This window comes from Castanea sativa, chromosome 6 (genome assembly GCF_040712315.1).
Source record: "Castanea sativa cultivar Marrone di Chiusa Pesio chromosome 6, ASM4071231v1".
Classification (NCBI taxonomy): Eukaryota; Viridiplantae; Streptophyta; class Magnoliopsida; order Fagales; family Fagaceae; genus Castanea; species Castanea sativa.
This window is the reverse complement of record NC_134018.1, coordinates 62,734,970-62,748,193: the sequence shown is the minus strand read 5'-3', so window position 1 is coordinate 62,748,193 and position 13,224 is coordinate 62,734,970. Positions and strand designations below refer to the sequence as shown.

Below are 13,224 nucleotides of genomic sequence, written 5' to 3'. Positions count from 1 at the left end.
CATACAAATCTCTTAACATCAACATCTCGGATGTTGGCCAGCGCCTCGACCTCTACCCAGTTTGTGAAGTAGTCCACCGCCACTAGCATGAACCTTCGATTGCCCGTTGCTCGAGGAAAAGGCCTGACTATATCCAGCCCCCAATGAGCGAATGGCCATGGGCTACAAACTGGGTTCAGGTTCCCGGCCGGTTGGCAGATCATTAGTGCGTGAACCTGACATTGTTCACATCTCTAAGCATACTCGGTGGCTTCCCTCCTCATCTGCAGCCACCAGAAACCCTGAGTCATTGCTCGGTGAGTGAGCGAGCGTCCCCCCACGTGGCTACCGCAGACTCCTCCGTACAGTTCGACTAACAGCTCCCTGGCCTGGTTAGGGTGTAAACACTGTAGGTACGGCCCTTTGAATGACCTGCGATATAGCTTTCGATCTGCAGATAACCGGTAATGAGCAGCGGTTCGACGTACTCTGGCTGCCTCCTTCTCATCCTCTAGGGTTCGATCTTCTGAAAGGAACTCGATGATCGGATCAATCCAGCATCTCTTGGCTTTAGTGACCTGTACAATCAATGCCCTGGTGGCAATGCTTGGCTCGGGAGCTAACTCCACCCTAATCAGCTGAGGCACTTCGTCAGCTATTGATGATGCTAGAGTTGCCAAGGAATCAGCGTGTCGGTTTTGCCCCTGGGTTATCCGCTTGATCTTGACCGTATCGAAGTTATCCATTATCTGCTTTGCTAGCCGCAGGTACTCTACCATCCGGGGATCCCTGGCCTCGAAATTCGCCTGGACCTGACTTACCACGAGGAGGGAGTTTGAGTATACCCCCACCACCCTTGCCCCCAGATCCATGACAACCCTTAGCCCTGCAAGCAGAGCTTCGTATTTGGCCTCATTATTAGAAGCCCTGAAGCCTAACCTGAACGAGTGTTCTAGCTTCAGTTCTTCTGGGATGACGACCATGATTCCTACCCCTGCTCTAGTCGTATTGGAGGCTTCATCCACAAACAACCTCCATGGCCTGACTTTTACCGTGCCAGTTATACCAGCAGCTCTCGGCGAGAACTCAGCAATAAAATCCGCAAGCACCTGTCCCTTCACAGAGTTCCTTAACTTGTATCTGATGTCGAGGGAGCCCAACCGAGTCCCCTACTTGGCTATCCTCCCCGTGATGTCAAATCTCCTCAACAGTGACTAAAGCGAGTACTCGGTCAAGACATGGACCGTGTGGACCCGAAAATAATGGGGCAACTTTCGGGTGGAATGTACGAGTGCCAGCACCAACTTTTCCAATGGCAAGTACCTGGTCTCGATGTTGACTAGCGTCTTGCTGATGTAATAAACTGGGAGCTGTGCCCCGTTATCCCTTAGTAGTACGACACTCACCGCATGCTCAGACACGGAGAGGTACATGTATAAGTCTCCTCCCGGCTTAGAAGCTGACAACGTCAGTGCCCGGCCAAAGTAATCCTTCAAATCTTGGAAGGCCCTGTCACATTCCTCGTCCCAGTGGAGACCCTTCCACTTCTTCAGAATTTGGTAAAAAGGACAGCACCAATCAGCGAACTTGGAGATAAACCGGTTAAGGGTTGCCAGCATACCAATCAGCTTTTGCACTTCCTTCGGGTTGCCCGGCTGTCGAAGGCATTTTACGGCTTCGATTTGGTCAGGTCTAACCTCTATCACCTGTTTAGTAATCAAATATACCAAGAATAGGCCGGATCCAACCCCGAACGCACACTTGTTGGCATTGAGGCGTAGCCGGTGTCGTTGGAGTATCTCAAACACTTCCTTCAGGTCGCCAATGTGATGCCTCTCTTGCTTGCTTTTTATCACCATGTCGTCAATGTATACTTCTACCATTTGTCCAACCTTATCCCTAAAGATCATTGTCATCATTCATTGATATGTGGCTCCCGCGTTCTTCAAACCGAACGGCATCACGGTATAGTGGTAGTTAGCGTCAGGCATTAAGAATGTCGTCCTCTCCTAGTCCTCGGTAGCCAGGGCAATTTGGGGATAGCCCTGGAAAACATCAAGGAAACTCAACCTCGGGTGCCCGTATGTGGTGTCCACCAACTATTCGATTTTCGGCATTGGAAATAGATCCTTCGGACATGCTTAGTTAAGATCAGTAAAATCAACACAAACCCTCCACTTGCCCCTCTTCTTCCTCACGACCATCATGTTTGAGAGCCATTCTGGTAAAAACGTTTCATTTATGGCCCTCGCTTCTCTCAGACCTTCTCGGCGTCCGCGTGCTCCCTAGCAGACCTTTTCAACCTCTACTACTTGGGAGGGAACGATGGATCCACTTTCAGCTTGTGAATTATAAACTCAGGGTCGACACCGAGCACCTCATATGGACTCCATGCAAATACATCCACATTTTGTATGAGGAATAATAGTAGCTGCACCCTGTCCCCATTACTCAAGCCTGCCCCTATCTGAAAACTCCTCTCACTTCCTGGCAGGATCTTGACGCTTACTAAATCCTCGGCAGAGCTGGTCCCCTCCCCCTTGGGGTCCTGTAATGGCTATAGGGGTGGATTCTCAACTGGTTCTCTTTGCTTAGTTTGTTCGATGGCCGCAATCGCCAAACAATGTCTGGCTACATGCTGATCGCCCCTTATCACTGTAATCACTTCTTCAGTTTGAAACTTGATCTTCACGTGCAAGGTGGACGGCACAGCCCCCATGTCGTGTATCCACGGTCTTCCAAATATTTCCGTGTACGGTGAGAAAGATGCAACCACTATGAACGTCACCAACACCTCCCATCCTCCCATGATAACCGAGAGGGAAATCTGCCCCCCTGGGATCACCATGTGCCCATCGAATCCCATTAAAGGTGAATCATACTTGGACAAGTCCTGCTTTTTCAGGCCGAGCCCCCGGTACAAGTCCGGGTACATCACATCTGCGCCATTCCCCTGATCGATCATTATTCTCTTCACTAAGAACTCCCTTATTCTGGCCGTGACTATCAGAGCGTCGTGGTGAGGCTGGGTAGTACCCTCCAGGTCATCCTCGTCGAATGCGATGGGTTGTTTATTTGACGCTGTTCACTTGTGCTTCCTTCTGCTGACACCACGGTCAACACCCCCTTAGTGGTGGGTGTTATAATTGCCCTTGGAGTGGCGTGAATGACCTATATCACTCCCAAAGGGGGAGGGAGAGGGTTTCGTTGTAGCCGTCTAGCTTGTCCGATCTCCTAACTTCCCGTCTCCGCCAGAAATTCGTTTAAATGCCTCGCCTTCACCAGCTGTTCCAGGTGATCTTTCAACATCCTACACTGCTTGGTGGTGTGCCCTTTATCTCTGTGATAGGAGTAATACAGGTTATGGTTTCTCCTCGACGGGTCACCTGCCATCCTGTTCGGTTGCCTAAAATATGGCTCATTTTTTATTCTATCAATGATGCAGTGTACAGGCTCCTTGAACGTCGCATTGACTCCCCCAACCGTCGGGCCGGGCTCCTGAATCCTTAAATCCTTCCTATGTCTGAGGTTGAAGCTGTTGTTCCGAGGATAGTTGGTCATCGGCTCCTTCCCTTTGGACTGCAACCGATTGTCCTCCAAGTGCTTATACTCCTCAATACACCTCATCAACTGCCTTATATCCTCAAGAGGCTTCAAAGTCAACAATTCTCTCAGCCCGAACTCCTCAAGCAGGCCCATCCGAAAGGTACTAGCCGCGATCTTTTTATTTCCCCCACCGATCTCATCGTACAGCTCCCAGTATCGGCTGGCGTAGTTTCGAAGGGTCTCTCCCGCCCTCATCTTCATTGATAGCAACGCGTCCATGGGTTTTGGCACTCGGTTGCACGCCATGAACCATACTCCGAACTCTTGGATCAATTCTGAGAAACTACGGATTGAGCCATTCTTCAGCCCGTTGAACCACCTCAATGCAGTGGGCCCCAGGCTCGAGGGGAAAACCTTACACATCAATGCGTAGTTATGAGCGTGCAAGGACATCATCTGAATATAGTGACTCACATGTTCCACTGGGTCTGTCTTCCTAGTGTAAGAATTGAACGATGGCCTCGTGAACCGGCTCAGCATCAACACGCTTTCGATATCTCTAGAGAATGGAAATCGGGCTGCTTGTTGCAGTGCTCGGCTCATAGTATACATTGCCGCGTTTCGTGGCCGCTTGGCATCAGGGGAGGTTGATTCATGGTCCGCATATTCCTGCGAGCGGTCGCGGTGCCTATGAGACCTGGACTGATGAGATCCGGCCTTACGGTGATTCCCTACACTTACTGACCTATCCATTCACATTCCAGGATCCCCTCTCCCTCGTCGGCCCCGCGCTTTCACCTCTAGCTCCCTAACCACCCTATGCAGGCGCTCGAGCTCTCGGTCTCTCCGCCCAAGTTCCTGGTCTCTTCCGTCAAGGTGGCTGCAGCCTGAGGCGTCAGACACAGTCTGGCGGGTTTGATACGATCCTTGCCCAGGCCTAGACTCTTCTACCTCCTCGTGCCTTCTATCATCCTGCCTTTTTTGCCTTCTTTCCCGCCATGTGGACCCCCGCGAGATCCCTCTAGCGCTGTTTTTTGCATGGCTTCTCTGTCCGCTTTCAGACATCTCTGTGAGTGTGCCAAGATAGCGCCATAGCTGCATAGGAGATTCCCACAGATGGCGCCAATTGCATGTCCCAGAATTAGGCTCGTGGGCCTCGCAGGGATTTGGACTCACAATCTATTTGTATAGTGGGCTTTTGGATTTCCTACAAAAGGTGATGTTATGACCAGCAAGCCCGTGTACTAGGCTTCCACACTGTCTCTCCCTTCTCTTCCTTGGAGGGAACTGACACCACTCTCGGTACCTAGTCTTTTCTTTCTCTTTAATTGCCAACCCCCGTCACTGATTCTTCTTCGTCAATTTATAGCCAAATTTAGTGGAATTGTCATGATTATTCTCCTGATGGGTGAAGGGAGGGATCCAATACTATTACCCTTAAGTTGGGGTTTAGTTAAGAGTGGGGGAAAATGAGTGGCATTGGAACTGGCTTCACCACTTGGTTTGATGCTCGGCAAGGGCATTCCCTAGGCAATGGAAAAAAGGTCCAATACCATTTCATCTATGTGGATGCCAGGTGGTGGGAAGGAGAACTTGATAGTGGCACCGAGACCAACTTCGTATGTAAGTATATGCTCGGCAGGACACGCCACAAGCTGCTTTGAGCGCTCCTAGATCGGACCTCTTGGACGGCACGAGTATTACGACGTGTGGTCAGCAAGGGAATCCTATAAGAGTTAGTCCTTACGGGCCTTGGGACAATTGGGCTTGAAAATAAATTATAACTATTTTATTGGATTTTTTTTTATGAAAATAAATTTAGTGGATGTCGCTTATATTTCATAGAACGATCTACAAGTACCAATCACTCTAATTCTATGGGATAGGATCATACGAATTTTATAGAGTAGTATCCTATATTTCATCATCCTAGAACACGATCCAATGAAGATCCTACCCTGTGAAAGATTTTATACCAATTTGAATCTTTGTTAAGGGGTACGATGATCGTAGCATCTTAGAATTCTAAATTTTTTTTTTTTTGGAAGCAATTCTGAAATTTAGGCATCAAGATTTTGACAACCACATTTACCCATCACCACAGCCACCACCTTCTTTGCCCCAAACTTTTTGGCCAAGTTGCCTAGGTCTACTGTCGTCTTCATTTATGTCCCCCAGGCCCCTACGAATTCATTAACAAATTTCGTTGAAAAATTGGAAAGTTAATTTAAATTTTAATAAAAAAAGACATTCCTTTTCCCAAAGCTCCGCTGATCGACAACGTTGGAAACAGAAAAGAACAAGATAGTTAGGCGACAAAAGGCGTAGGCAAACTTCGACGTCACCAAAGTATTGAGCAACTTTAATGGCTGTAAGCACGCCTTCGTGAACATCTACACCAAAATCCTTTTCTTTTTGGTAAATTATTATTTGGTGCACCTAGCAAGGCGTGTCAGCTTATCTATTTGGTGGGATTTTTTTTTTTATTTGTTTACGGTGGGATTTAATTTCTCCTAGTTTCTGAAAGTTATGCCATGCAGTTCAATACTAACATCCTCTAGTAGTGTCCTTGTGTCGCTTTTGTTCTCTCTCGATAACTTCTACACAAAACGTTCTGGGCTTCTTTTACGGACTTGGTGCTAATGAAAGCCACAGTGCTTCTGCATAAACGGTGCCACTTAATGTTGTAGTCCCCGCTGGTCCTGTTTCATAGCTGATCTGTGTCCAATAGGTGGCAATTTCTCTTTCTATATATGGAATTGTTATTTTGGATTGCTTATATTTGTAATAATATTATTTGGGACCTAACAGGTGTTTCAACTTGCATTTGCGCCTCAAATGAATATCAAGCAATACAAAGTAGTGATCATGCAGAATGAAGAGAAGCTGTCAAAAGTACTTGACATCTACGGAAAGAGGCTCGGGGAGGCTCAGTTTTTGGCTAGGGACGAATTTTATTTGGCTGATCTTTCACACTTGCCCAACACTGAGTACTTGGTCAGTGACACTAATGAGGGCAATTCATTCACGGGGAGATGGTGGGACAAGATATCGAGCCGAGACTCGCAGAAGAAGGTGATTGATTTGCAAAAGGGTCCTTCGAAAATTTGGTTGACATTTATTAAATAAATTGCTTCAATTCGAAAAATTCATTTTCTCCCCCTTTTTTCCATAGTTTTTTGGCTGAGTCCAAAGAGATCAATGACATTTTTCTCTCCCTATGTGTAATATTTCAATTTTAGAACGCTTATGGGAAATTCATTAATTTTCTACTAGCATCATATACTCTAGCCTTTGCAATAAAGTTGCTAAAATCGGGATCTTATAATCAGTAAAAGGGCTTTTAATTTGGGTAGGATTAAAAAATTAACATTATACTTTAAAAATGAAAATTTACCAATAATAATGACGTACTTTTCTAATTATATTATTTTTAACATTATTCAACATTGTTTCCTTCAATTAATGCAATAATGGATGTAGAAACACAAACATAATATAATAGAGTGGAAATCATAATATGTTGGTTCTTTTTCTTAAGAAAATGATTTTTCAATCACTAAATAATAAATAGAACACCAAATAAGCCACGAGACACAATGGTGATAAATCTTTCTTAACTGGAACAACATTGTGGTACTATATCTTATGTAATATAATGCGAGTGCCAAATTGAGGTTGAACAGTTATGATTAAGCAAGGAGCATGAGCATAGGATGAGGACATCTCAAATGAGAAGTTCTGCAAAATGAGTGACAAAGCCATCTTGGTCTCTACTAGAGCAAAGTTTTGACCAACACATGTCCTCGGACCCCCACCAAACGGGAAGAATGATACTTGGCCCTTTGTTGCCTTTGAAATGCCTTCTGAAAATCTCTCCGGGTTAAATTGTTTTGCATTCTCACCCCACAGTTCACAATCATGGTGGACTAGGATCATTGGTAGAGCAATCTCCACTCCAGCTGGTATTATCAAATTTCCAAACTTGGTTTCCTTGTGAACTATTCGAAGTAGCAAAGCTGCTGGTGGGTACAACCTCAGAGCCTCATTCAATATCATGGTTACCTACGCCATTGATAACCAACTATTACCAAAGTGCATTTCTTAAAGAATTTAGTAAAATAAAATAAGTTCATTAAATTTTCCTCCTGAAGAGTATTTGATTTTGAAGATCATTTATGATTGATAAAATTTGAAAAAAAATTTATTACTCGATCTGCAAACCTAATCAAATTTGAGGTTTGCACTCAAATTAGTGGTCTATAGTTTGTACTACCAAGTGCCAACTCTAACAAAAAATGAGTATGCTAACTATCATGAGCTCAATAGAAAATGGCTTTTACTCAATCAATTAACTAATATTGACATGAATATTCATGGATGTGAATATTTCATCTTCAAAAGACATGACATATAAATTTTATCGCAACATAAAGAAAAAATTAGAATCTTTAGGGAATACTTTCAATTTTAAGGTGATTTAACCCATCAAAGTCAGGTTTGTTCGTACCAAAGACTTGCAAAACCTCTTCTCTTGCATGAGCTTACCAATTTGTATACTTACTCATAAAAAGCATTGTCCAAACAAGTAAAGCCAAGGTTGTCTCTTCCCCGGCAAGGTAGAAAAGCTTACATTCCTCAATTACATCCTTAATACTCATTCCGGCACTCTTCTTATTACCAAATTCTCTAATCTCTCTAGAATTTGATTCCATTAGTATGCCTAATAAGTCGTCATTTCTGCCTTTGCATGGCTTCTCCCTTTTGTTAATGATTCCCATTAGTAAGTCTTGTACTTCTCTTTCAATTTCCTTCATCCTCCTGTGTGTCTTAGTTGGTAAAAACCTGCATGCATAAATATTAGCTATTAGTAAATTGTGAAGATTGAAGACACAAAAATAAAAATTGTATTAATTTTAATGTGATGATCTCTTTTAATTTTTTTGTTTGATGAGATGTTCAGGAAAGTAGGTTATAACCAATTTCGTTTATGGATAAACAATAAAATTTGAAATTTTTTTTTATTGGAAACATGGTTTTAAATATCGAACAGGACCGATCGATTCAACCAGGAACCAAAACCAATCTGATCTGGTAAAATCACCAAAAATTGGTCAAAAATCGAGTTAAACTGGGAACTGGGGCCAAAATAAATTTTTTGACCGTGCTAATTTTTAAAACCATAATTAAACTTCAAATGCATGAGAATGTTTAAAAAATATCACATTCCTATAAAAAAAATTAGCATATATATTTTTAATAGATACAATAGAAATTCAATCTATGTAACGTATAAACTGAATTGTAATTGGTTAATCCTATCTTTTTGACTTCTTTTTTTTTTGAGTAAGGAACCAAACTTGACTAAATTTCAAAGTTGAATGTTTAATCACTACCTTAATCCTGGAAAGTATACAGATTGTTCTACTTTTATAAAGAGTTGTGCTTGCTCTTTTTGTAGTTCAAATATTCTTCTTCCTTCTTTATAGCTACTTCCAAATGCTGTTCTTGAAATCACATCGCTTGACAGATTTTCAAGATAAGGCCATACGTCTAACTCACAAGATCCATTTTCAGAGATCATCCTCTCCCACTTGCTAATCATATCAAGGCAACTTTGATAAAATGCAGGTAACATAAGCTGTAGCAATCGTAATGTAAATTGCTTAAATTATAATAAATGCAAAGAAGATTATTGGCATTATATTGTTCAACAAATCTGCATACGTAACTTTCTTCACAAATTTTTACATAGCTGTTGCAAATGACATGTTACTAATGATATATAGCCCATATGAAAATAAATAAGCATTTTTTTAGGAGAAAAATTACTAACAATTTACCACTTCAATAACAATAAAAGAATGGTATGTGTATATTATTACTCTATATTTTTTTTGATAGAATCCCAACTACACTTTTAATACACATGCAGTTCGTAATATATGTCAAATTGCCAACAAACTATTACCCTTTCATTTATATAATGAATTCAAAGTAGTTAAATTCTTTATAACTTTTTCTTTTTTTCTTTTTTTAATTTGATTGCTATAGATGTTTTTAAGTTAATTTTTTTTTAGATATAGAATTTAAAATTTGTAGCATCTACCCAACGATAATTATTCTTTACTTTTAAAACAAGATACTGTTAAAAAAAAAAAATATCTGGGTGTAGGTAAGAGTCAAACTTTTCCCATTTGAGCAAACAAGAATCTAAGTTTAAATTTAATTGATATTATTCATATTTAAAAGTTTGAATGGGCATATAGTCTTTTTTTTTAAGAAGAATATGGACATATAATATTATTTGCTATACTAGCATTACTGATGTTTGAATGTACTTTGAATCTTATTTGCACACAATATTTTCGATCAATCATATTTTAAGCAACAGATCAAAGGTAGTATTTTCTGTAACGATTTTGAATTAATTAATCAGAGGTAGTATCTAGCAATAATCATATTCTTTGTGGTGCCTAGTGTATGTAGTTTGAACCCTACATCTCCCATTAACTACCCATCTCAAAAAATATTGTCACTTTTAAGTTATGAGTACTGCTACAATCATAAAATATTTTACAACATTTTTACAAATTTTTTATGTGACAAATTCTTACATGTTCTCATCTAGGTCCATTACTAACGTTGTCTTTTCACTTACAAATAATCACTCACCACATCATTAGTTTGTAATAAAGTTTGTGTTAATAGTATTAGTCATAACCAAAATACAAACAATTCCCTATTGTGATTATTGTACTGTGCCTATAAGTTTTTTGATCACAACCATGTGCTAGACAGAAATTTGAAACTGAAAGTACGATTTGTATATAGAACACCAATGAACGTTTAGACCCCCAACTCTAAAATTACCAACACAAACTTATAATCAAACAACATATGTGTTAAAAATGAAATATAAGCTATAACCAAATTGGTAACTCACTCTAAACCATAATTAATCACAAACACAACCGTAGTAAAAAGGTAAAGAGAAAGGGAAGAGAGATGCAAACACAAAGATAACACGACAATGTGTTATCGAAGAGGAAACCAAAGTACTCGGCGAAAAACCTCTCCGCCGCCCTCTAAGCGGCCAATAATCTACTAGAGAATAAAATTGGGATACATGAATAGCAAAAGACCCTCCAAGCCTAATCTACCCAGTGCACCTAAGCCTTCCAAGCTTCTTACTTCAACATGTTTACGCCGAACCTTGTCTTCTCAAACTTACTGGATACCGCAATTATCCCATTTCATCAACCGAATGAATTGGTCTCTTCTGAACTGCTTCTCAGGCACCAAAATTCCTCCTCACTGATATGGATAACGTGAGATAAGGATTTGGCAAAATGTACCTCTCAAGGATATGCCAATGGAGAGGGTGAGAGTAGAGGAATTTGGAGAATCAAATGATGAAGATTGTGGATGAATCAATTCTATTTTTCTCTAGGGTTTTTTATCTCAAAATTCTCTCTAGAAGCTCACTACATTTCGTGGGTATAAGGGTATTTATAGTGGTGTGTATGAGGAATGCGAACATTTATGTTTCAACCAAATAGGGCATTCTGGCAACTCAACCTCGCGACTGGAACGAGTCACGAGTTTGAGTCACGAGCTATCTGCTTGGCCAGACAAGAAGTTTCGTCGTGTAGTGCTCCAACTGGCGTGACCCTTCAGCTCTCCTGCATGCTTCACAAGTGTGCCACCTCTGGCGACTTGCAAGTTGCGAGATCCTGTTGTGAGACTATTCTTGAGTGCACACATCTTGAGTTTTCTTCACACTCTCTCACAAATTATTCTTACATAATTCCCACCTAAATACAGGGTATCCAATCGCTAAATTATAAGCAAATTTTTCACAGAATAAAGCCAACACATGATTGAATAAATTCGACCTTTTAGAAACTTAGCTATAGAGTTTAGTACAAAAGTGTTTCTGTGTTAAACTTGCTGATTTGTACAATATTACTTTAAAGATAATCATGTGGCTCCAAACTAAGGTACAACATTTTTTACTAAAGTGATAGCAATAATCTAATTTGGACACAACTATTTATTCCACATGGATTTAAAAAGATAAGAAATGTAATATATAACTGTCAACTTCTCTAAATGGAAAGCAGGGTGGATAATCTTTCTGTGTTTAGCCCATTTCTCACCCTCGTAGGTTATTACTCCCCTTGTAAGCAATCTACTAAGTGGATTTGGTTTAGGCTTCTGAAAGTCACCTATCTTACTGAAAACATCTTTGATTTGTTTAGGGTTCATAATGTTTACATGGGGTCTTGGGCCAAGCCATGCAAAAGAATTCTTGCCTACATTTATTCACGAAGATTATAAGAAAATCCAATATTTTAAAAATTATTATGTCTGTATCATTTTCACAACAATACTTAAGTGAGAGTTTCTTATTAACTATTACTAATTGGAAAAATATAATTTTAGCTGAGCATTTAAATTAGAAGTAGTAACACTAGCTTTACTTAAGAAAAATTTGTCTCTACTGCTGCCAATTTAGATTCTTGTTTATAGTTTAATCAATCGGTCTAGTTTTTCTGGTTAAAATTTAAGATTTTGGGCATAAGGTTATTCATAGTTGGAAACTTTTAAACAGAAGTTACAGGACTTAAAACAACCATACATACTTTATTGCTATGGAAATAAGTGAGATATAATTTGTGTTTGCTGCAACAAAATCTCTAGGTAATTAAGTTTATTGTAGACATACATACCATAATTCTTCAATGTGTGATGTTCAAAGGGGAGAACACGTGGCACAATATCATCAAAGAGTTCTATGGGTTTAGAACAAGTTTGTTTTTTCATCATAGAGCAATCCTTCGTGTCCCTGAAGAAAAGTCTATAGGAATTGCCTACAAGACCTTGCTCTCTTAAGCACCTCTCTAAATATTTTGGTCTTAACCACACCCAATTTATAATCATGAATGAGAAATTTGTCATTATAACAAATAGAACGAAGGTGGCAACCTTGTCTAGAGAAATTTCCATTTTTTTTTCTTTGTAGAGAGAGAGCTAGAGGTAGAAGAAAGTGAAGAAGAGATAAGAATGGATCTTTCTTCAACATCTTTTTTATAGCCTTTTCTTTGTTTTCAACAAGAATTCACAACTTGTCCTAAAGGACAAGGACAAAAAGTAAAGGACAAAAGAAAATATTAAGAAAATGACATATTTCAACAACTTTGGTAATTGTGGTTAAACCTCCATTCAACGACTTTTAATATATATATATATATATTAAAAGGCTTTGAATGGTGGTTTAACCACAATTACCAAAATTGTTGAAATATTTCATCCAAACTTTTATATATATATATATATATGTCAGTGATTTAGTCTAACTCGAACTCATTCCAATCTTTCTTTCATTCTCATCAGCTTCCACTTTAGAAAGGGAGAGATTCCAAACCCAACAGTATGGATTAATAAACGTGCGATGCATAAGTTTGGAGGAATTATTTCAACAATTTTGGTAATTGTGGTTAAACCCCCATTCAAAAACTTTCAATATATATTGTTAGGACATATGTGATTATGATGTTAGGAAAATATCTCAACATTCTATGTATTGGTTAATCCTTTGACAAAACGCACTTTACTTGTATTTGGGTAGATTTATGATGTGTTTAATACTTCAAGAAATAAGGTTTTAAGTTCAAGTGTTAAAACCATGCAAGT

At 40.0% G+C, this 13,224-nt stretch overlaps 3 protein-coding genes and 1 pseudogene across 3 annotated transcripts; all 4 read right to left on the bottom strand.

Moving 5' to 3' along the window:
- Window positions 1–233: 233 nt before the first annotated feature.
- Window positions 234–1,895, bottom strand: LOC142640334 (uncharacterized). The gene is made up of 2 exons (XM_075814393.1): window positions 1,303–1,895; window positions 234–1,119 (listed from the first exon to the last, which is right to left on the bottom strand). The coding sequence occupies exons 1-2, from the start codon at window positions 1,893–1,895 to the stop codon at window positions 234–236; spliced, it is 1,479 nt and encodes a 492-aa protein (XP_075670508.1).
- A 641-nt stretch (window positions 1,896–2,536) lies between these two features.
- On the bottom strand, window positions 2,537–2,944 carry LOC142640333 (uncharacterized). Its single transcript, XM_075814392.1, has one exon. It carries the CDS (start codon window positions 2,942–2,944, stop codon window positions 2,537–2,539), a length of 408 nt encoding a protein of 135 aa, XP_075670507.1.
- Window positions 2,945–3,213: 269 nt separating this feature from the next.
- On the bottom strand, window positions 3,214–4,278 carry LOC142640332 (uncharacterized). Its single transcript, XM_075814391.1, has one exon. It carries the CDS (start codon window positions 4,276–4,278, stop codon window positions 3,214–3,216), a length of 1,065 nt encoding a protein of 354 aa, XP_075670506.1.
- Window positions 4,279–7,003: 2,725 nt separating this feature from the next.
- Window positions 7,004–12,590, bottom strand: LOC142638580 (cytochrome P450 CYP72A219-like; annotated as a pseudogene).
- Window positions 12,591–13,224: the final 634 nt, after the last annotated feature.

Bases quoted from the DNA above. Each gene is read 5' to 3' on its own strand.
- LOC142640333 (XM_075814392.1), bottom strand. From the start codon at position 2,944: ATGATCGATCAGGGGAATGGCGCAGATGTGATGTACCCGGACTTGTAC.
- LOC142640334 (XM_075814393.1), bottom strand. From the start codon at position 1,895: ATGACAATGATCTTTAGGGATAAGGTTGGACAAATGGTAGAAGTATAC. The intron at 1,120-1,302 runs GTACTTGCCATT...CCTCGACATCAG, and splicing joins CTAGTCAACATCGAGACCAG to ATACAAGTTAAGGAACTCTG.
- LOC142640332 (XM_075814391.1), bottom strand. From the start codon at position 4,278: ATGGATAGGTCAGTAAGTGTAGGGAATCACCGTAAGGCCGGATCTCAT.